The sequence below is a fragment of the Enhydra lutris genome, unplaced genomic scaffold, assembly GCF_002288905.1.
Source record: "Enhydra lutris kenyoni isolate GAN:26980312 unplaced genomic scaffold, ASM228890v2 scaffoldscaffold13, whole genome shotgun sequence".
In the NCBI taxonomy this organism is placed as follows: Eukaryota; Metazoa; Chordata; class Mammalia; order Carnivora; family Mustelidae; genus Enhydra; species Enhydra lutris.
In genome coordinates this window covers 37,412,169-37,432,222 of record NW_019154097.1, presented here as the reverse complement: position 1 = coordinate 37,432,222, position 20,054 = coordinate 37,412,169, and the positions used below count along the sequence as shown (strand labels likewise).

The 20,054-nt window shown below is 60.7% G+C and overlaps 2 protein-coding genes across 2 annotated transcripts in view; both read right to left on the bottom strand.

Moving 5' to 3' along the window:
- Positions 1 to 5,551, bottom strand: part of LOC111145584 (calmodulin-regulated spectrin-associated protein 1-like) — a 58,288-nt gene extending 52,737 nt beyond the window's left edge. The window contains exons 1-2 of the mRNA XM_022500548.1: positions 5,528 to 5,551; positions 5,220 to 5,379 (exon numbers count right to left, since the gene is read on the bottom strand). Of these exons, the coding sequence (XP_022356256.1) occupies positions 5,220 to 5,379 (160 nt within the window). The 5' untranslated portion in view covers positions 5,528 to 5,551. The remainder of the gene's footprint in view (positions 1 to 5,219; positions 5,380 to 5,527) is intronic.
- The window catches only part of LOC111145467 (calmodulin-regulated spectrin-associated protein 1-like), a 53,112-nt gene continuing 38,581 nt past the window's right edge, over positions 5,524 to 20,054 (bottom strand). Inside the window, exons 7-16 of the mRNA XM_022500363.1 lie at positions 16,901 to 17,040; positions 16,715 to 16,811; positions 12,724 to 12,898; positions 12,247 to 12,338; positions 11,670 to 11,754; positions 8,601 to 10,977; positions 7,689 to 7,825; positions 7,193 to 7,401; positions 7,001 to 7,103; positions 5,524 to 5,866 (exon numbers count right to left, since the gene is read on the bottom strand). Coding sequence (XP_022356071.1) covers positions 5,524 to 5,866; positions 7,001 to 7,103; positions 7,193 to 7,401; positions 7,689 to 7,825; positions 8,601 to 10,977; positions 11,670 to 11,754; positions 12,247 to 12,338; positions 12,724 to 12,898; positions 16,715 to 16,811; positions 16,901 to 17,040 — 3,758 coding nt within the window. The remainder of the gene's footprint in view (positions 5,867 to 7,000; positions 7,104 to 7,192; positions 7,402 to 7,688; positions 7,826 to 8,600; positions 10,978 to 11,669; positions 11,755 to 12,246; positions 12,339 to 12,723; positions 12,899 to 16,714; positions 16,812 to 16,900; positions 17,041 to 20,054) is intronic.

Sequence of the window (20,054 nt, the reverse complement as noted above, 5' to 3'; positions counted from 1 at the left end):
TGCTGCCTGCGCCAGGGTGCGGGGCTTGCAGCCCCCAGCGCCGGGGGAGACAGACGTCATCCAGGCTATGTAATGTCCTCATGGCAGCCGCAACACCCTGAAAGCTGACCCCAGTATCCCACCGGACTACGGCCTCTGCCCACTCCGACCTGCTAGAAGAATCCTGCCAGGCTCCGTCTCTCATCAGCCCCCCACACACAAACCTTCCCAGACACACATCACGAAAGAAACCCCACCCAGCGTGGAACACCGCGGACCGCCTGGTCCACACTGGTCTCCTAAACCAATCCCTACCACTCCGGTCCACGAGCCCTGTCACGAGGTTACTCAGTCCGCATCGAGCACTTCTTCTCCTGCACATAACCAGTCAGACGCCCCTCTCTCTCCCGGAGGGGCTTCCCACACCGGACCCATCCTTCCGAGCCTCTGACCCACGAAGCCTGCCCACGGCTCCACGGCCCACTCCCCCAGCCGGCGGCTCCCCAGTCCGCCTCCCGACGGCTGAGGCACGGACGCCGCGCTGCGCTCGCTCACCTCCCTTCCCTCCCTACACAGCTCGCGTGGGCTTCAGGCTGATGGACGCACCTCGGCCCATACGGACGCCCTGGACTACGGAGCGCACACGAAGTGACGCCCGGGGCAGCACGCGGTGATCGCTGGCCCCAACCCGGCCACGCTCCGATCAGACGATGGATGAAAGCAATCGGAGTGGCTCAACCGTCCAACTAGGGAGTAAGAAAGAACACTGTCCACGTACGGTACCACAGCCACGAAACCAATCAACAGCAGGGGAAGCCCAGGAGCTAGTCGGGGGTAAAGGTCACACGGACGGGGTTCTTGGAGGGACACGTGCGCGAGTTTACCGCTGCAGCCTGGGAGCGGCCGGCCGCTCTGAGGGTCGCTCCCATGTAAAGGATCGGGACAGTCTGAACTTCGAGGTGGACATCCGCGCCCCGGTTAGCTTCAGCCGGTGGCAACAGGACAGGAAAGGGGATGCGTGCAAACTGGTAGAGCTTTAGAAACGCAAACTCACGCAGGTCACGGCCGTGGGGACGGAACACACATCGTCTCTCTCCACACCCCAGCCGCTTCAAGAAGGGTTCCAGCTCTGGCACCCACCGGACAAGCAGCTGAGTGCGGCAAACAGAGCATCCACCAGGACAACCGGGACCCCTGGCCCCACAGACACCAGGCAGTCCTCAGCGCTCCCGAGCAGAGGGAAGGTCGTGCCACAGGCCAAGCAGCAGCCCCTTTACTATCTAGGAAACCTAGAGGGTACATCCAGGCTGCCTGGCCCCTCCACCTCCAAAGTCCCCAAAGCTCTTGCCAAAAACAATCGACTATTAGAAAGTACAATCCAGGGGCACCTGCAGGGCTCAGTCGTGAAGCAGCTGCCTTCGGCTCGGGTCATGACGCCAGGGTCCTGGGATCGAGCCCCATGTCAGGCTCTCTGCTCAATGGGGATCCTGCTTCTCCCTCTCCCTCTGCAGTTCCCCCTGCTTGTGTTCACTGTGTCTCTCCCTCTTTGTCAAATAAATAAATGAGGTCTTCAAAAAAAAATTTTTTTTTAATTAAAAAAAAAATACAACGTGAACTCATAAACCAGGAATCTGAGTGAATCACCGGGTTAAAAAAAACGACCATCTGCTTGCAAATGAGGACCTCCCGACTGAGACACACAAGGGCCTGTTCTCCTACCAGCCTAGGGACAAGAGCAGCCCCGGCTCTACTTCCAGTTCTGGGGCCTGGAGAGGGGTTCGGAGCACACAGTTCATTTTCACCAAAGGTCCCTGTGACAAAGCAAGGTGGTGAGCCCCAGAGCTGACACTGAAGAGAGGCTGCTCCTGACACCCACTGAGCAGACAGGGTCCAGGCCATCCCTGCAGTCTGTAGAACGCGACACAGCAGCAGATCCCCCAGCTCCGCCGCAGAGACCCAGCCCAGCCATGAGGAGTTCCCTTCCCACAACACACTTTCCCAATCAGTTGTCTGATCACTCCAGTGCGAGGACGAGGGTCAATCGCTCGAGGAGGACAGGCTCTCTCCACCCCCGTGAGCTGCCTTGGTGGCCCCTCCGGGCCTGCCCAGCTCGGGCAGCTCAGCCCCTGGCCAGGGAGTGTTGAGGTGTGACCAGTGTCAGCCTGGCTCCCGGGGCTCCTTGACAGGAAAGTCACCAGCACTCGGCCACGTAGCAACAAGTCTGAAAACAGCTGAGTGCCTTCCAGTACTTTCCCTGCCTGCTGGTTCAACACTGTCCTTGGAAGAGAACAATTATACCCTGCCGTTACCCCTGAAACCAAGGCCTAGAACCCTTTAAGCTTCTAAGGTCATGAGCTAAAATCAAAGCCAGGAACGCGGTAACCCCTTACAGCACTCTTCCCTGTAAACAAATGGCACTTCAGGTCACTCCTTTTTTACAAATTTCTTACAACTTTCACCGAAAAAGACATCACAAAATTTCCCAGGTAAACCCTACTTTTATTTCTTTTGGCTTTCGTAAGTAAGCTCTAGCCCCAAGGTGGTCTTGAACTCAGGACTCAGAGACCAAATGTCTCACGGCCTACCGACCAAGCCAGCCAGGCACCGGCTTCTACTCTTTCTTGCAGATACTTTTAAATGAACTCCTTCAGCACATGCAGTCCATTACCGCTAAGAAAATAACGACACCACTCTCCACGAAACCACAGTCACCCCGAGGAGGGGCAGAGCAAGCACAAGGTGGCCCCGGCTCTGGGCTGCAGCGAGCCGAAGGCGCCTTTCTGAATCACGGCAGGCCATCAGCAGGCCACCAGCAGGCCTGGCGGAGGGACACGCCCCTGAGCCTCCCCGGCACTACAGATGGCACGCAGTGACCCGGGGGACGCGGACAGTCCCCCAAGGCAGACACAAAGCATGACGGCAGCCTCGGAGCACCTGGCCCTAGAGCGTCTGCGTGCTTTCCATTCCCGCACAGAGGGGAAGCTACTCAGGTTCACGCAGCTACTCAATGACAACCGTCCAGGTGAAACACTGAAGCCGCTCTCACTGTCACCCACAACACCGACGCGCCCTGGAAGCTGCAGACCCGAAGAACGCGTCTAATTAGCTGGAACTAAACCGGAGAGACACAGGGAGCTGTCCCAGAGAAGAAACAAAGAACAGGCCCCTAGATTAGGAGAAGAATTTCGGCGGGGAGGCGGGAGCAGGGTGCTGTCTAAACTATCCTATCAAAATCCACTCCCCTCCACCGTTCTGCTCTCCTGAAAGACCAGACAGACTGCGGGCAGCGCCAGTCTCCCACCCAGGCCGTGACCTCCACACCAGCGACCTCCACGAACCCACTCCAGCTGAGCCAAGGTGAGGCTTCTGGGTCACGTGACAGGATCGCCCAAATTCGTAAATTTAAAGAGACATTCAACTAGGGAAAAAAAAAGTCTGTTCCCCTTCTGAATCAACGTACAGACTGGAAAAGCCTTTTTGTTTGGCAAAACTGAACGGAAACCAGACCTCCTAAACTCAGCGTTTGGCCACCGCGCCACCGCGACAGGAGAGCCACTGAACGCCGGACGGGCAACACGGAATCCGGTCTCAGGTCCTGGGACAGCATCCTTCCTCCTCCAGCTCCCACACCCGTTCTGCTCTACGAACACCCACCTTTAATGATCCCAAAACCGTAAGGCCTATTTCAATGAACCTCTGAATTAATTACCGGATGCGTCGACAAGCACCGAAGAGAGATCTGGTACTGGGAATAAAACTGGACCCTGAGAGACGCACACTCATCTCCAGAGAGCGGACGAAGCCCACGCCGGCCGCCAGAGCTGAGCGCAGCGACACACACACACATCTGCTCTGCTAAAGAAACGGAAAGCGAGCAACGAGAGGGCTTCTGAAAAGTATCTGTGCCCGCACAGCATTCACCAGCAGGACAGTCATTTCCATACATAAAATCTCCGAAACACACACAGGAGCGAGACCCTGCACACATGCCCCAGGAGCCGGGCCCAAGGACACACTGGGCTTCGGAGGCAGGCGCGGAGCCCCGCCAGCGCCCGTGTGCGGTGAGGGAGCCTCCGGTGAAGTACTACACGGCCATGGAAAAGCAGGAAGTCTGCCCGGAGCTGGAAAGAACCTGAGACGGAGCACGTCGGAAAGCCCTCTCGGAGGCGACAGCAGAGAAAAACCAGCCAACGGCCGCGCGTCCCAGGCAGGCAGAGGCAACGCCGCAAAGGCCCACCAGGCTCAGGGGCCCTTCCTTACCCCGGCTGCGAGACACCCGGTATTCCTCCTCATGGCTCACTCTCACGTTCCTGCGGTTTTTATCAATTCCATGGTTTCCCTAAAATCACAAAATTCACGGGTGCACCCAACTCCCTAGAAACTGCATCGCTTCAGAGCAGCCATCAGCGAAACCGCAGATCCCAAGGCTGTGAAAGGAGGAAAAGGCGCTCCTTGCACGCTGTCCAGCCAACCCAAGGACGCCGACCAGCGCAGGCCGCAGGCCGTTTACCCTCACGACCCGCCGGGCCTCCCCCGCGCACAGACCGCTCCAACTGGTGCGATCCTGTCCCGGGGCCACCCTGCTCCGGACGGGCTCACGCGGGGTCCGCCAAGTCCATCCCCAAGGGCCGCTCCGCACGTCGCTGCTGCGGCCCTGGAGCCGGGACGTGTGCACCAGAGTAAAGGCCGCCGGACAGTGGCGTCCACGGAAAAGGTAGGCTGCCCAGCGCCAGCGTCCAGCACGGACCCAAAACAAAGCACCGGGTCTTACAAAGTCACGACGGGGCCCTTCGTCTGGGAGTTCCGAGAGCTGGAGCCAGAAACATCGTAATCCGCTAAGCACATTAGGACCGAACGCAGCGGATGCGGCTACAAGGTTACCCAGTTCTTCACTACCGGAGCCCACCGCGGGGACCGGGCAGTTCCGCGTACGAGCTTCTGCGCGCCCCGCCAGCGCAGGGCGTCCAGGGTCTGCCCCCGCACCCACCCCCCGGCAGGACGGCGGGCCCCGCACCCACCCCCGCGCAGCCACTGAGCTGCGGCCGCGGACGCGCCGCCTCCTGCAGCACCTGCCGAGCGACCCCCGCCCGCGCCCCCGCCATCGCGCGCCCCGGCCCGCGGCCGGCCGGCTCCGGAGGAACCCCCGCGCGGCGCCGTGCGGCCCCGGACCCCGCGCACAAAGGCGGCCCCGGCCCCACCGCCGCCCCCGGGACCCCCGCCCCTGCCCCGCCCCGACCCACCGATGCCGTAGGCCTTGGCGCAGATCCACTGCAGGTTGGCCGCGATCTTAGCGCGGGCCGAGTCGTAGCGGTCCAGGGGCACGATGTCCACGGCGCCTTCGGGCGCGGCCTCCATCCTCCTCCAGCCCTCCCCGGCCGGGCAGCCGCCCGCGTCCACCATCTGCACACAAAAAGGCCGCTGCGGCGCGGGCGGCGCCCGGCCTCCGCCGCAACAAAGGCGCCGCGCCCCTCGCCGCGCCGGGACCCGCGAGGGGGCCGGGCCCGCGAGCACCGCCGTCCCCGGGAGGCCGCCCCCGCCCCGGCCTCACCTCACAGCCGCCGCCGCCGCCGCCGCCGCGGGTGCTGCTGCTGCATGCTGCGGGGCCGCGCCGCGAGGCCGGGGCGCCGGGAGGCCGGGAGGCCCGGAGGCCCGGAGGCCCGGAGGCCGGGAAGGCGGCGAGACGAGGGGCGCGGGCCGGGCCGCGGGGCCGAGGCTCCCCCCCCCCGCCCCCCCCCCCCGCGGCAGGGACGCGCCCATGACCTCCGCATTACCTGTGTACTCGGCCACGGACGCGAGAGAGGACGCTGCAGACGCCGTCTCCCAGTCTCTGTCTGTGCTCCGGCTGGCATTGCGGCTCAGTGTGGGCAAGGCTTCCAGGGACTCGACTCTGAAACAGAGGGGTGGCAGGGGCAGGGAGGGACGGTCACAGGCATGCCCTCTCGCCCAGCCCACACCATCCGGGCAGGAAGGAACGTCCACCGTGGAGGAGTCGGGCTACCCCACCCGCTCCGCCCCCCAAGCATGACTACAAACTCAGGGCAGAACACAGTGACAAGAGTAGACACCCTGGAGGGACGCTGCCCTCCGTCAGACGCCTGCCTGAGGCGGGACCCCGACGGAGCAGGAAAGCAGCACGGAGACTCTGCTGGCTCAGGAAGCTTCCAGACTCACTTTGGGAAATCTGCGCTGCTGACACACGAGAGACAGACCCCGGGAAGGAACAGAGTGGACGGAGTCCAGAAGCCCAGGTCTCGACCCCTCCCCGACACCAGGCAGACCTAAGTGCATCCCTTGGGGCAGTCCCCACAGAGCCCAGCAGAAGCCAACGGTGGCAAAGCAGCACATGGCTGCCCCAAAGGGGCCGGCCAGCCCAGGTGACGCAGCGGCAGAACCAAACCCCAGCCAGGATCCAGGGTCCCTGACGTGGGCCGTGTGCAGGGCCCTGGTGACAGGAAGCCACCAACCACATGACGAAGAGGACCATGTGGCCACAGCCCCAAGAAGGCACACACAGTAAAGGATGGAAAACATGTGGGGCCAACGACACATGTGCAAAAGGCACAAGGCCATCGGTCGTGGTCCCCCGTGCGTCCCCCATTACTGCAGAGTCCCAAGGGAAGCTGTCCCACGCCACAGAAACCCGGCCTCACGCAGGCCAAGCACCAGCGGCCACCAGACCCGCAGGCTGAACCCAGTGAGGGGCGGTCACCACAGGAACCACGTCCAGGGGACGGAGGGCAGAGGGCAGAGGGCCAGTCCTGATCAGGGTCCTAAGCCCTCAATGCCACCACGGGACGGCTGGTGACAGCAGAGCGCGCACTGGAGGCCCCAGCGAGGCACTGCTGGGAACCGTGGTACTCAGGGACGCGTCCGGGCTCACAGGGAAGAGGCAGCCCTGCATGGAGGCTCCAGCGCCACGGCTCTGACGCAGCCTGCAGGGCGGGGCGGAGAGGAGTCCCCGGGAAATCACCCCAGAGTCACAGCCAGCAACCCCCCACGTCCACCCCACAGGCCCCCTTACCGCTGGGAAGGTGTGCCCCCCGAGTGCACGCTCTCGGGCTCGGTGGTCGCCGCGGAGGCCAGGGACAGGCTGGAGCCCGACTGGGCCCGGCTCAGGTGGTCGGCTGGTGGGAGAGGAGAGCTGCCGCCAGGCCCGCCGCGGCACCCCCCGCCGCCACCACACGCGGCCGCCCCGCGCGCCCCTCCTGCTTACGGGTGGAGGAGCACTTGGTCCCCGCGTCGCTGCCCGACTCCTCGCGGTGGACAGACTTGGGCCGCGGCTTCTTGGGCTTGGCTTTGGGCTTGCCCAGCCCCTGCTCCTCTAAAATCTGCTGCTGCTTGCGACGCAGGTACTCCTGCTTGATGAGCTCCCGCCGCGCCTTCTCCTCCTCCTTCCGGGCCCGGTCTTCCTCCGCTTTCCGCCTGCGTGGGACCCACGTCTGCTCACACTTGCTCCCGGGGCTCGCGGGGCCGGCGGCCGCCGCGCTCCACACCCATGCACGCCCGACGCCCCCACCCTGCGGCACCCCCGGACGAGCACCCACATCCCAGACGGTCGTGCACGTCGAGGGGGACCAGCCCTAAGGGTGTAAAGCAGAGCCCAGCTTGGCCCCATTGGGGCGGGATGGGGGCGGGATGGGGACAGGGCGGGAAGAGGGAGCCAGCCAGGCGAGGGAGGCCCGAGCAGGGGTGTGGTGGGGCGGGCTCACCGGGCTTCGTCCCTCCGGAGCTCCACCTCCGCCTCCAGCTGCTGCTTCCGCGCACGCGCCTCCTCAGCCTTGCGCTGCTGCTTCAGGAGGAAGGCCGCCCGCTTCTTGGCCAGCTCGTCCTCCGCCTTCTGCTCGTCCTGCAAGCGGGCCGCTCGCGTCACCCGCGGGACACAGCCCCGCAGTGGACGTGCGCCGACAGCAGGTCCCGGCACGGCCGCACGTGTCCCGGACTCCCTCACCGAGGATCGGGCCATCCTCACAGACGCGAGGACACTCGGGAACAACTAGGCCACCCTGAAAACAGCCCCAGCCGTCACCTTCCCACTGGGTCCCGTCTGCCTTGCTTTCCACACAGGAGCTGACCCCTGGACTGACCGCCATTCGCGGACACGTTCGAAGCATCAGGCACCACACACAGCCTGGCTGCTGGTCAGAGGAGACCCACCCTGGGCCCGTGGGAGAAGTGGTAGAAAACAGCGGGGAAGCTCCCACAACCAGCCTCCCTTTCTACCTCAGAAAACACTATAAGAAAGACACAGAGCCCGACGGGAAGCTTCCTCAGAGATCCCACTGCTCTCCCAGGCCCGGCAAACCTTGCCCTGGAGGCCGGACCCAGCCCCCACAGGCCCACGAGCTAACACCACCGGCGTTTACCGAACGGTCCGGAAACCATCAAAAGAACAGAACACTTCTGAGCCGTGAAAGCGGCATGGGATTCCCGTTTCGGGCCCGGCACTGAAGCCTCATGGGCACATGGCCACGCTCACTGCAACAGGCCGCACCCGTGGGTGTTTCCAGCGGAGCCAGGTCCTGGCGACAGAGCGCATGGGGCCCAGCACGGAGTGTGAGCCTCTGACACACCCGTAAAACCAAGGGCAGGAGAGGAAGCCCGACACCCATCCGACAGTTTACCTTGAAGAAGAAGCCGACCCCCGGCTTCTGGTCCCCTTCGCTGGCGAGGTCCTCCGAGCTCTGGGGGCCCTCCGTCGCCCCGTCCTCGTCAGGGGCCTTCAGGTCCGAGAGGTCCACCTCGATGAGACTGGCCTTGCTCCTCGGGGGCTCGTCCACAGGGACGTTCTCCTTCCCGGACACAGCCGGGGAGCCGAGCGCCGCCTCCTCCACGCTGCCATCCAGAACATCTTTGAGGCCCACCTGTTCCGAGAGGATGTTTGTGTCTTTGGAAGGGGGCAAGACAAAAGTCCGCTGGTTGTTTTCATCGTGGAGCCTGTAGCTGTCGAAGAGGCATTTGTCATGAGGCTCATTTCCAGGCTCCGCAACACTGTCCCAGCCCGGGTCGGAGGGGGTCCGAGGGGGGAAGGGCCGCAGGTGAGGGAGGGTCTCTCTACTGGGCGTGGGGGTCTTGCTGCGGGAGGAAGCCTGCTGTCGGTCCTTGGGCACTTTGAGCTCAGCCGGCCTGCCCGAGCGGGAGTTCCGACCCTGCCCAAGGCGGGGAGGCTTGCGGTGACCCGTCGTCCCGGGCGGAGAGAGAGGCTCCACGAAGTGGATGGCCGCCCTGACTTTCTGGTCCTGGGCGCTCTGCTTCGGGCCCGGGCCCGTGGGGGGCTTCATGAGCAGCTGCTCCTGCTGCTGCGAGATCCTCAGGATGGCCTGCTGCAGCGTGCTGATGGTCTCGTTCAGCTTCTCGATGGACAGGTCACACTCACTCGCGTCCAGCGCCTCGCCGGCGTCCTCCAGCAGGGCGGCGGACAGCGCCTTGCTCTTCTCCAGCTCGGGCAGCGCAGCGGGGACCTTCGCTCTGGGCGGCTGCAGGAGAAGCAGGCCCTCCGCGTCCACGTCTGGAGACGCCAGGATGCCTTCCCGGCCCTCGTCCTTCAGGAGGAACTCCTCCGATTTGCAGACCCCGCCGTCGAAGTCCTCGCCGTTGTGCTGGGCGTACTCTCCCGCCAGGGCGTCCGGCTTGCGCGGCGGGGGCGCGCCGTCGGCCTTCCCCTTCTTGACCACGTGCAGGAAGGCGGCCTTGCCCAGCTTGAGCCGCTGCCGGGCCGACAGGGCCTCCATCTTTTTCTTCTGCGCCTCGATGGCCCGGCGCTTCTCCTCCAACTGCATGTGCAGCTGTGCCAGCTCGGAAGCCAGGAGGCTGGCGTGCTCCCGGCTCTGCCGGCTCGGGCTCTGCTCCCGCCTCTGCTTCCACGTGGTCAGAGGGGCCGGGCAGCTCTCAGACGCGTCCGGCGTGGTCTTCTGGGAGCTGCTGGTGCTCGACTTGGTCTCGCAGCTGTTCAGCCTCTGCAGCTTGCGCTCCGCGAAGCTGGTCATCTTCACGCTGCCGCTGGCCACGGAGACGCTGCTGACCTGAGACACCGTGCTCAGGCATGGGCTCGAGCGGCCGCTGGCGTCGTCCTTGTCCTCGTGCTCCTTCCCCTTCATGTCCTCCTGCAGCTTGGCTGACTCCTCCTCACCGACACACCTGGCCGTCACCACGGGGGGATCCTCGCCCACGAAATCCTGCTCGGCTTCCTCCAGGTCCGCCACGTCCGAGTCTGAGTCCTGCCTCAGGACGGCCCACGGCTCGGGCTCGTGGGCACCGGGGCTCTGGGCACAGCCGACGCAGAACCTGCCCTCGGGGTCCTCATCGGCTCTGGCAACGTGAAGGAAGAAGCCATCGGCAGTGTGCCCCTGAGGTAACAGGTTGAAGCCACCGCTGCCCAGGAGCCCACCGCGGGCGTCCCCGGCCACCAGTGGCCCCGGCTCCGTGGGCGCGGGCTCCATGCCCACAGGGAGTTCCGCACAGGAGATCGGGGTGAAAGTCCTACTCAGGTCACGAGCACCGTGACTGCTGGGCGCCCTCTTGCGCACCAGGGGCTGGTGGCCCTCGCTGGGCCTCTTGGATGTAAAGCTCCGTGGCCGCCCCTCCCCACACTCTTCCTCCTTGGCAATCGCCTGCTTCTCTTTGGTGGGCCGAAGCACGGCCGGCATCAGCGGCTCCAGGAAGAAACTGTCAGGCTTACTTTCGAGGGCATCCACCAGCCTCTGGGGAGACCTGGCGCTTGGGGGCAGGCCCCGGTCACCACAGTGGGGCGCCACATCCGTTCTAATGATGGCCACCAGCTCTTCCTCCTCATCCTCAATATCCACATTGTTCAGAAGGCTCTTCCCATCGGTCTTCAGCGCCGTGGGCTGTGGCTGGTTCTGCGGAGTCAGGTTAATGACATTGGAGGCCAGACTGTCCTTACTGATGGAGCGGGCCAGGCTGATGCTGTCACTGGAGCCGGGGTCCATGTCACAGCTGGTGGCGTGATGGAGCGCGAAGGGTGCCGGCTGTGACACAGGCCTGCAGCGTGGGGAAAGAAGCCGTTGAACACACCACTGTCTATACAAGCAGTGACTCAGACACTGAGCGACACGATACTAGTGACAGAAAAAGACGACAAACCAGAGGTCTAGAGGATTTAAGCAAACCCTCTCCCAGGGCAGGGGACAACAGAGACCAGCTTCAGTTCAGCAAGTCTCAAATGTTTCAGTCCAGAACCCCTTTACACCCTTAAAAATCACTGAGGACACCAAAGAGTTTTTAGTATATATTTATCAATATGAAAATTTATCACACGAGAAATTAAAACTGAGGGGCGCCTGGGGAGCCTCTGCCTTCAGGTCAGGTCATGATCTCAGGGTCCTGGGATCGAGCCCCACATCAGGCTCTCTGCTCCGTGGGGAGCCTGCTTCCCCCTCTCTCTCTCTGCCTGCCTCTCTGCCTGCTTGTGATCTCTGTCAAATAAATAAATAGAATCTTAAAAAAAAAAGTTTATAATATGAAACACTTTTGTAATTGTCCCTGTTGTCCACCCAGACTCCCATGTCTGACTCCAATTCAATCGACCTCCAGAGTGAGGAAAGCGCAGAAGGGCGCAGCGCCGTCATGGAACAGTTCTGCCCCGTGGACCGGGGATGGAGCCCATCTGGAGAGCCACTGTGCTCGCCTAGCGAGCACGTCACACACAAGCGTCTCTGACAGGCGGAGCTCACCTGTTCTTTTTTTCCGACCACGCGAGTGCTGCACCGCGCGGCTGAGCGTCGACTCGGGTTAGAGAACTGGACCGGTGTCTCTGATCTGCGTGTGGGGAGAGCGGGATGCTCGGGGTTAAGCAAATCACTTCATAGCATCTGAAATTCTTTCAACATAATGACCATTTCTTAAGCAAATGCGCCATAACGCAGGACACAACCGCCCAAGGAAAGCAGAGCATCGCAATGCAAATTTCGGGAATTCCAGTGAGTGATTCCTACTCAGTAATTAGTCCACATCACGACATGAAATAACCAGACCTCAATAAACATCAACACACAGACGTTCCTGCTTAGCTAACACACGGCAATTTTCTGTATACTTCATATAATTTATTAGATTTTAAAGATATTTTCCCTATAAAGACTATAAATCCTAAGGAATGTCAATACAAATTAAAATTTATTCTACCGTAATCTTCCTAACTAAAATCACCACATCACAGTAGGAACATTCAACTTGGGAACGATCTTTTTAATAAGTTACAGGAGAAAGGACAGAGGGCGAAGGCGGGCGAAGGGGAAACGGCGCTCTTACCGGGAGGGCCCTCCCCCTGCACGGCCTTCTGCTGTCTCTGTCTCAGAGGCAGTAAAGGATGGGACGGGCTGAAGGCAGAAGCCCCCTTCCCCCTAAACAGGAAAGAACAGGAAAGAGAGTCACTGGCTTGTCAGTCCACACGGTCAACGGCAAATTCAGTAAACTCAAGAGAACGGCACAGGCTCACGGCAGTCTAGGAGAGAATCGCAGATTCTTTGGGAAAAATTAATTATTACAAAAACAAGCCCAAAAAGTACCCAAAATTTCCAACCTGGGGTAAATATCCCAAAACTGCAACTCAGGCTCACAGGGACTTGCGGCCCCTCTGCATGCCCGGAGGGTCCTGGGGCAGGGGGCTAGGCCGGCGGAGGCCCTCCCACGGCCAACCCCCCAGCACCTTCTCCATCACCCCTTCGGAAAGACGCTGCAACTCAAGCTGCCACGCAACTAGAACAGGCGTACGGGCCGGGGACTCACAGATGCTCGGGCTCGTCGTGCGCGCGGTGCCTGTGGCCACCCTCAGCTGGCGGCTGGGTGGGCAGCGGCGCGTCGGCGGGGCTCACCGCCGCGGGGCCGCCCAGGAAGCTGCGCTTGGTGGCGTTGGAGATGGGAACGGGAGGCCGACTGCTCTTGTGGTGGGACACTGCTTTAGCTGCAGAAATCACAATTTACAGAAATGTTCACGTTATTTAGTTACTTAAAACATCAGCAAGGGGGCGCCTGGGTGGCTCAGTGGGTTAAAGCCTCTGCCCTCGGCTCGGGTCATGATCCCGGGGTCCTGGGATGGAGCCCCGCATCGGGCTCTCTGCTCAGCAGGGAGCCTGATTCCCCTCCTCTCTCTCTGCCTGCCTCTCTGCCTGCTTGTGATCTCTGTCCAATAAATAAATAAATAAAATCTTTAAAAAATAATAAATGAAACATCGGCAAAAAGCACCTAAAAAAAGACTCACAGCTTTTATAAGAACTAAAAATTAATGAAACTTTTACCTTAAAACAAATTTGTCCAAATCACTGGTTTCAAATTAATGAGTGTACTTCGTAGTAATGAATACTGCAAATGTTACACCAAGATGGCTACGAAAATGAAAAGCTACACCACAGATTAGGGCAAGAAGAACCAAAACTGGCGGGCGTGTCTCCAAACACCACCAACCTGCCACCATCACCAGAGGCGCCCTGCCACCGGCTGCCACGGTGGCCCCAGACTCAAGACAGCCCCGGGCAGCCCTTCCTGGGAGAAGAAACCAAACACAGGTGCTCAGGGTGCAGAGGGCAGCGCCCCCCAAACCCCCATGCCCAGGAGGTCACTCCCACACGTCCCATGCTGGGTCTGAGCCAGGGTCTGCGCCTGGAACCATCCGCCCAGATGAGTGTCGTCGCCAGGAGCGAGAACCCACAACACCAAGGCAAGACCACCCGCACTGACCCTAGAGTCAGGCCCCACAGGGACAGACATCATTTACTCAGGGGCCCACGCGCTGGGGCAAAGGGACACTTGAAGTGTTACTGACGGCTGGACACAGGCGTGAGGCGATCCTGACACCCGGAGGCCTGAACCACTGCTGCGGCCCCTTCGGAGTGGGGAGGTGGAGGCCAGTGAAGTCCAGCGGCCAGAGGGCTGGCTGCGTCCGCCCCGCGTGTGGGAAGGCGGAGGGGAGCCGGAGAAGCTGCGCACCCCACGCCCCCAGCCCTAAGAGGACAGCAGAACCCCGAGTAACCCCATCGGGGACGGAGAAGATCAGCACCCGTGAAGGGCCTACAGACTCTGGTTTGCACCCCCGGCAACTGGATGGGTCCCAGCCCAAGTCAGGGAGGGGCCACGGGGAGCAAACCCTGCACCCCAGGGCCCGCACTGAAGTGGCCCTGCGAGTGCCAGCAGGGAAACAGAACCTCAGAGCTAGAACCAGGGGTGCAGGGGTCAGACAACCCAGGTCATCCCATCCGAAGTAAAACACAAAAAACTCCATCTCACAGCCTGTGCCGTGAAGGGAGGGTCCTGGAGGTCACACAGCACCCCGGAACACGGCTCCCGCCGGGGGGCACAGAGCAGGCAAGGGCCTCTCCACAGGAGGGCTCCACACAGCCCTGCAGGCGTCAGTGGCAGGAAAAGAGCCACAGGGTGCCAAGTCCCAGGACGAGAAACACGGACGACGACCGCGGATGCTGGCTGGACAGGGCCGCGCCGCCCGCCACAAGGAGCCACACCCCTCCACACACCAAGCCCTGGGGTGCCTGGGGGGCTCTGTTGGCGAAGCGTCCGACCCTCAGCGTCGCCCAGGTCATGATCTCGGGGCCCTGGGATCGAGCCCCGTGTCAGGCTCTGTGCTCGGAGGAGAGTCTGCCTGGGCTTCTCTCTCCCTCTGCCCCTCCCCCAACAAGCGTGCACACACTCGCTCGCCCTCTCTCTTCCCCAAATAAGGACATCTTTAGACAAACAAACAAAGCAACCTGGCACACACTGGGCATGGCAGAGACCAAATGCCTCAGCCACAGGACACCCAGGACAACGTGTCCTGGGCAGAACGCCGTCCCGCGCTCCCAGTGAGGAGGGCAAACCGGCCTCCAACCACGCCCGGAAGCTGTCGGTGCCTCTGGCTGTGGGCGACGTCCGCCGCAGCCCCGGCGGTCCCCCAGCTCCTGCCCGTAGCCACGGCACGGCCAGCTGGCAGAAGAAAAGCCCGAGCCTGGCCAACAGCGCGTCAATTCAGAATGTGGACTAGGCTGCTGGCCGCTGCCAACCGGGCTGCCCGCAGAACCCACTGCGTGGGCACAACAGGTTCACGCGTGGACACAACGGGTTCACGCGTGGACAAGCCAGAGGCAGGGACGGGCCTGCACCTGGGAGACGAAAGGCAGCACACAGCCCCGCGGAGGAGACCAGTGACCGCTTGGTGGCATGTCAACTCCACCAGACCTACCATGGGAGGACCAGTGACAGCCGTGAGCAGACACACGCAGTCAGCCTGGAGGCTGCCATTCCTGTCTGCATGGTGCGGCCACACGGTGGCCACACGCTCCCAGCATGCCGGGCTGCGTGGCACCCATACGGCCAGCACCAGACCAGGACACGCCCTACAGAAGAGAGGGGTCGGGTGGGCCCCATGAGCCAGGCCACAGCCCACAGGGAGCCTCACACATGCCCCCTTGCCCTGCACAGCTGCCTCCACGCCTCCCTCCCACTTTTTCTGAAAAACCACCACCCCCTTCAGAGGCCAGCTCTTCCGGCCAGAGCACAGGTCACAACACCGAATGGTCACCACGAGGCATCTCGTTCCCATCAGCACCCCTGGTGCCGACCGGGCTCCACACACACTGCTGGGGGCTGGGGCTCCCAGGAGAGCACAGCAAGGACCAAGGTGCAAAGAAGGGTCACGGTCAGGGCGCGACCTCACAGGACACCATGCGAAGGAGGGCAAGTGAGGCAGCAGCAAGGATGGGGCCTGGCTGGCAGAGGCGGAAAAGGCTCCCGGCCTCTCAGGCAAGAGGTGACGCAAAGGCCCTTGAGCTGGGGCGACCTGTCACCCCAAAAACAAAAGGGGAGGGAACCGCACCTGCATTCCCATCCCAAGCCCTGGCCCTGCTCGACTGTCCTACTGCCAGTCTTGTGGGGTGTCCGTCCAGCGGTGCTGTTTTCAGTGCTAAGCTGGCTAAGCCCTTCCCCGCAAGGTTACTGGGCGTCTGCAGTACGACTTTCTTAAACTCCCTATTTGAGTCTCTTGCTCATTTTTCTGTTCTTTTTTCTTACTGATATGCATGAGCTTTTATATACTTCGAGTACCAGGGACACGCTCTGGGCACCGGTCACGCCAGGTGCCGGGGACACACACTGGGCACCAGGATGTCAGACACCAGGAACACACTGCAGTAGCAGGTAACTGTTGTACATATTATAAACACCTTCTCCCCACTGTGACTTTTTTTTAACTCTTTACTTTCTTTCAATGAAAAAAATCTTAATTTTAATACAGCAGATTTCTAATTGTTTCCTGTGTGGCTTTTTAGATCCTTAACAAGGAATCATGTGGACACGGAGATGCTCTCCCACACTGCGCTCTCCCGCCTCCCTGGATTCCCAGGGTCCCGGCTGATTCCCAGGGCTGGCAGATTTATCCTAGCCCATAGTCAACAGATGTTTCTCATTCCTCATGGATGAGAGCGGAGCTGTACACCCTGCTCCAGGGAGGCTAACCGAAAGCCCCCAGAAGCGCTTCTCCAAATACACTGGGATTCTGATGCCGCAGACAAGCACGGGCCCAGAGCAGAAAAGTTCGTGCAGTGACCACCGCAGGCCACAGTGCAGCAGCACACGACAGTGAAGACGGCCGCCCAGGGCTCTGTGTTCCCAGGAGAAAGCAGTTAAACACCACCTTGTGCGGAAAGGCAGAGCCCCGTGACGGGCGCCTTCCCATCACTGCACCCGGCATCTCGGACAAGACCACCATCTGCTCCCAGAAGGCTCGCCACTCACCGTCCTTCAGTTCCTGAACATCCCTGGGCTGGACGAAATCCGGTTTGACGTTCTCAAACCACCAGAAGAGCTCGGCGATGAAAACCATAACGTTCGGCTAAAAGAAAAGAAACAAAACCAGGCGCGCAGTAAGCAGCTTATTCACAAACGGGTTCAGAAACTGCGTCTTTGCTAACTCACAGTCACCTTCAGCACGAGGGGAGCATAGAGCATGTCCTCCAGCGTGAGATAGAAGCATCTGTTGAGGTACTCGTTGGCGAACTCTCTCAGAAGCCGGATGTTGTACAGGCTGTCGGCCATGGACGTGACCTCCTTCAGGCATATGTCTGCCGGACAAGACAGGAGCGGCTGACCCTGGGATACTCTGCTCCCAAAGCGCGCGCACGCGCGCGTGTCTAAGTCTGCCCTGAACACATGCTAAACGGAGGGAGTGCGGCTGTGAAAGGACAGCATCGCGGATTAAACATCACAGGAAATGTAACGAGTGAGACCGAGTACAGTAAGCAAACACTCAAGAAAGAGATCCGAGAATCCCAGGACCTAAACTTAACTGCCAACACCTAAAGTGCACAACAGAAACTGTCTGGGATTTAAGACGGGCTCCGAAACGGACAGCGGCAGCACCCTGCGGTTTCTCCAAGGGCCTTGCCGCACAACGCTGGCGAATGTTCCACTGTGTCTCCTTCGCCAACCGCAAACCTTCTGCGAGACGTGATCTCCACTAGGGGGTGGGGACGGGGGTACCGAACAGGAAATGTCAGGCTTTCCAAGGAGTAACACCGAATACTTCTAATCACACACGCAGAGAATCAGGAGACCACACGTAGCAGCAGTCTCCCTCCAGCAGAGCGGCTGGGGACTGGTGGCCTCTGGCGTCTGGGGCGGGACAATTTCCCAGGTACACCACTTTGCAGGATGCCAGACCCTTCCAGGGGTCAACTCACACATGCCCCCCCCACCCAGGAGTCTGAGTGCTGGGGCGAGGGCCGGGCTGGGTGGGCGGAAGACAGCTGCTCTCCAGCGAGCGTGGAAGGAGCAGAGCCGAGCACTGCGGGAGCTCTGCCTGCAAGCTCACATACACAAGAATGCCAGAAGTAGAAGTTATTTGAAAATAACTCTTTTCAAGAAGCCACCGCCAAGAGTTTGGAAGCAGGACAACTGAGGTCTGCGGTGTGCCGCCCTTGCCGAGGAACCCAGCCCGCCGCCACGTCTTCAGAGAAACCCAGTAACCGTGCACGCGGGCAGACCTCAGAAGCGCGTCCCTATCTTAAGTGCGGATTACAAAACTGACCAATGCAGGGACCGGATCCCGGAGCACCCGCAACACAGACGGGAGAAGCGATCACAGCACACCTTATCTGATTCTGGTCTTCTCTTCCGGTGCTCGGATCCCACAGACAGTCTTGAAGCCCACCCCCACCGCGCGCCCAAGGCCACGGCTCTCTCCGGCTGCGGAACCCGTGCCCACGCAGGTGTCCATGAGCACTGCACGACGAACCGGCTCTCTCCAGTGGACGCTCTGGGTAACACAGGCCACCTACCATTTTGCAGCCCGTCTTTCCCCAAGCTCAGGTTCACGTTTCCAAGTCCGTCTTCTGGGCGGGAGATTTCAGTCCTGCGTGTGGACAGCCGGCCGGCGTCCTCCAACTCCCACTGCTACGCCGTGAGAACCAAGCCTGCGCGCAGCTCCCGCGGCTCTCCAAGAGGCGGTGGGGAGAACAGGAGCCACGCTCCGCACACCGGGCCGCCTGCTCTCGGCCCCCCGTCACCAGCTGGGTGTTAGCCAGCCTCGGAGCTCCCGCCACCTGGATCGGCGTGAGGTCCCCCTTCTGAAATAGCACCTCCCTGACCACTGGGGGCATTCCTGACGTCCTCTCTGCCGAAGCCTGTCCCTTCTCTGCAGGCTGCTCCTCGCCTTCTCACTCATTTGTAGACTCTCTGCTCACTGCGGTTATGGCAGGACCGTGCGACGACCCTTTGTCTGCTGGTCCCGTCATTTTCTCACAGATTATCGTCTGTCACTTCATTCCGTTGACAGTGTTCCTCAGTCGGCGCCCTGACCTTCAATATGGTTAAATATAATAATTCTTTCTATCGCTTGTGGTTGTTTTGTAATTTCAGTAATCCATCCCAACGCTGATGTCCGAAAAATATTTTCCTGTTTTTTCTTCCCAAAATCCTCTAAGTTTTGCGTTTCAGGTGTAGGTGTTTCATCTCAGACAGGGACTCCCACCTCAGGCAGACTGAGACCTCACGGCCTCCCCCAGGTGGCCACCCGTCCACAGCACCAGGCACCTCCCCGGCACCAAGCCCCCAGAACACGGCCGGTCCAGCTCCTCAGGGCCACTGGACTCTCCCGGGCCCAAACCACTGGTTTGGCCAACGTGAAATTCAACAAAACCTGGTCTTCGTAGAGCCAAGTACCCACACGCTTATTCTTCAGAATGACGTGTCCAACACCTGCGATAACCCACGACAGAGTAATGAACACGTGGGTTACAAGCGCTGGACCAGCAAGAACCCGAGCCCCCGAGTCAGACCAACACACAGGCAGAGACAAGAGGGCTCGCCACTCCCCTGCAGGGGCAGGCTCACGGGCAAAGAGGAAAGGCCAGAGAGAGAAAACCACCGACGGACATGACCACCAGCAGTTCGAAGTCTGATGAGAAACAGGCTTCGGTCTCGGAGCCCCTTCCCCAAATGACTAATTAATGAGAAAGCAATCCTAGTGGTCTAGTTCCGACTGGAGAAGCCCGGCAACACCTCCTGAACCAAGCAACCCAAGGGGCCACGACACCAGCCTACCTTGGGAAGACACACCACTGCTGGGGCATTCTTGCTAAAAATGCACGCCCGGGATCTCAGCAGGAAGACACAACGGACAAACCCAAACAAGGGACGTTCCACAAATTAAAGGACCTACTATACTCTTCAAAAGGTCAAGGCCAAGAAAGACAAAAAAGACTGGGAACCGGCTCCCGACGACAGGACACCACACAAGAGGCCTGACGACTACCTACGGTGAGTGGCGTGGGCTCGAACCCGCACTGGGAGCGACAGCAGACAGCGACCCTACAGTGACAACGGACAAAACGTTCCTGACTCTTGCTGTGAGGACAGAATGCCTTTGTCCCCCAAGTCCTTCTCAAATGGTCCAGAGAGAGAAAATCCAGCACGCGCGAGACAGCGCGGAACAAAGGCAGCATCTGGAGCAAACTACAGCGGGAATCCCTCGTGCATCTCCTGTGACTCACGCGTACCCAAATAAAATGCAATAGAACAGTCACCGTGTCCCTTTGCCTTCACGCTTCCAAGTAAATTTTTACGTTACTTTGTCCCT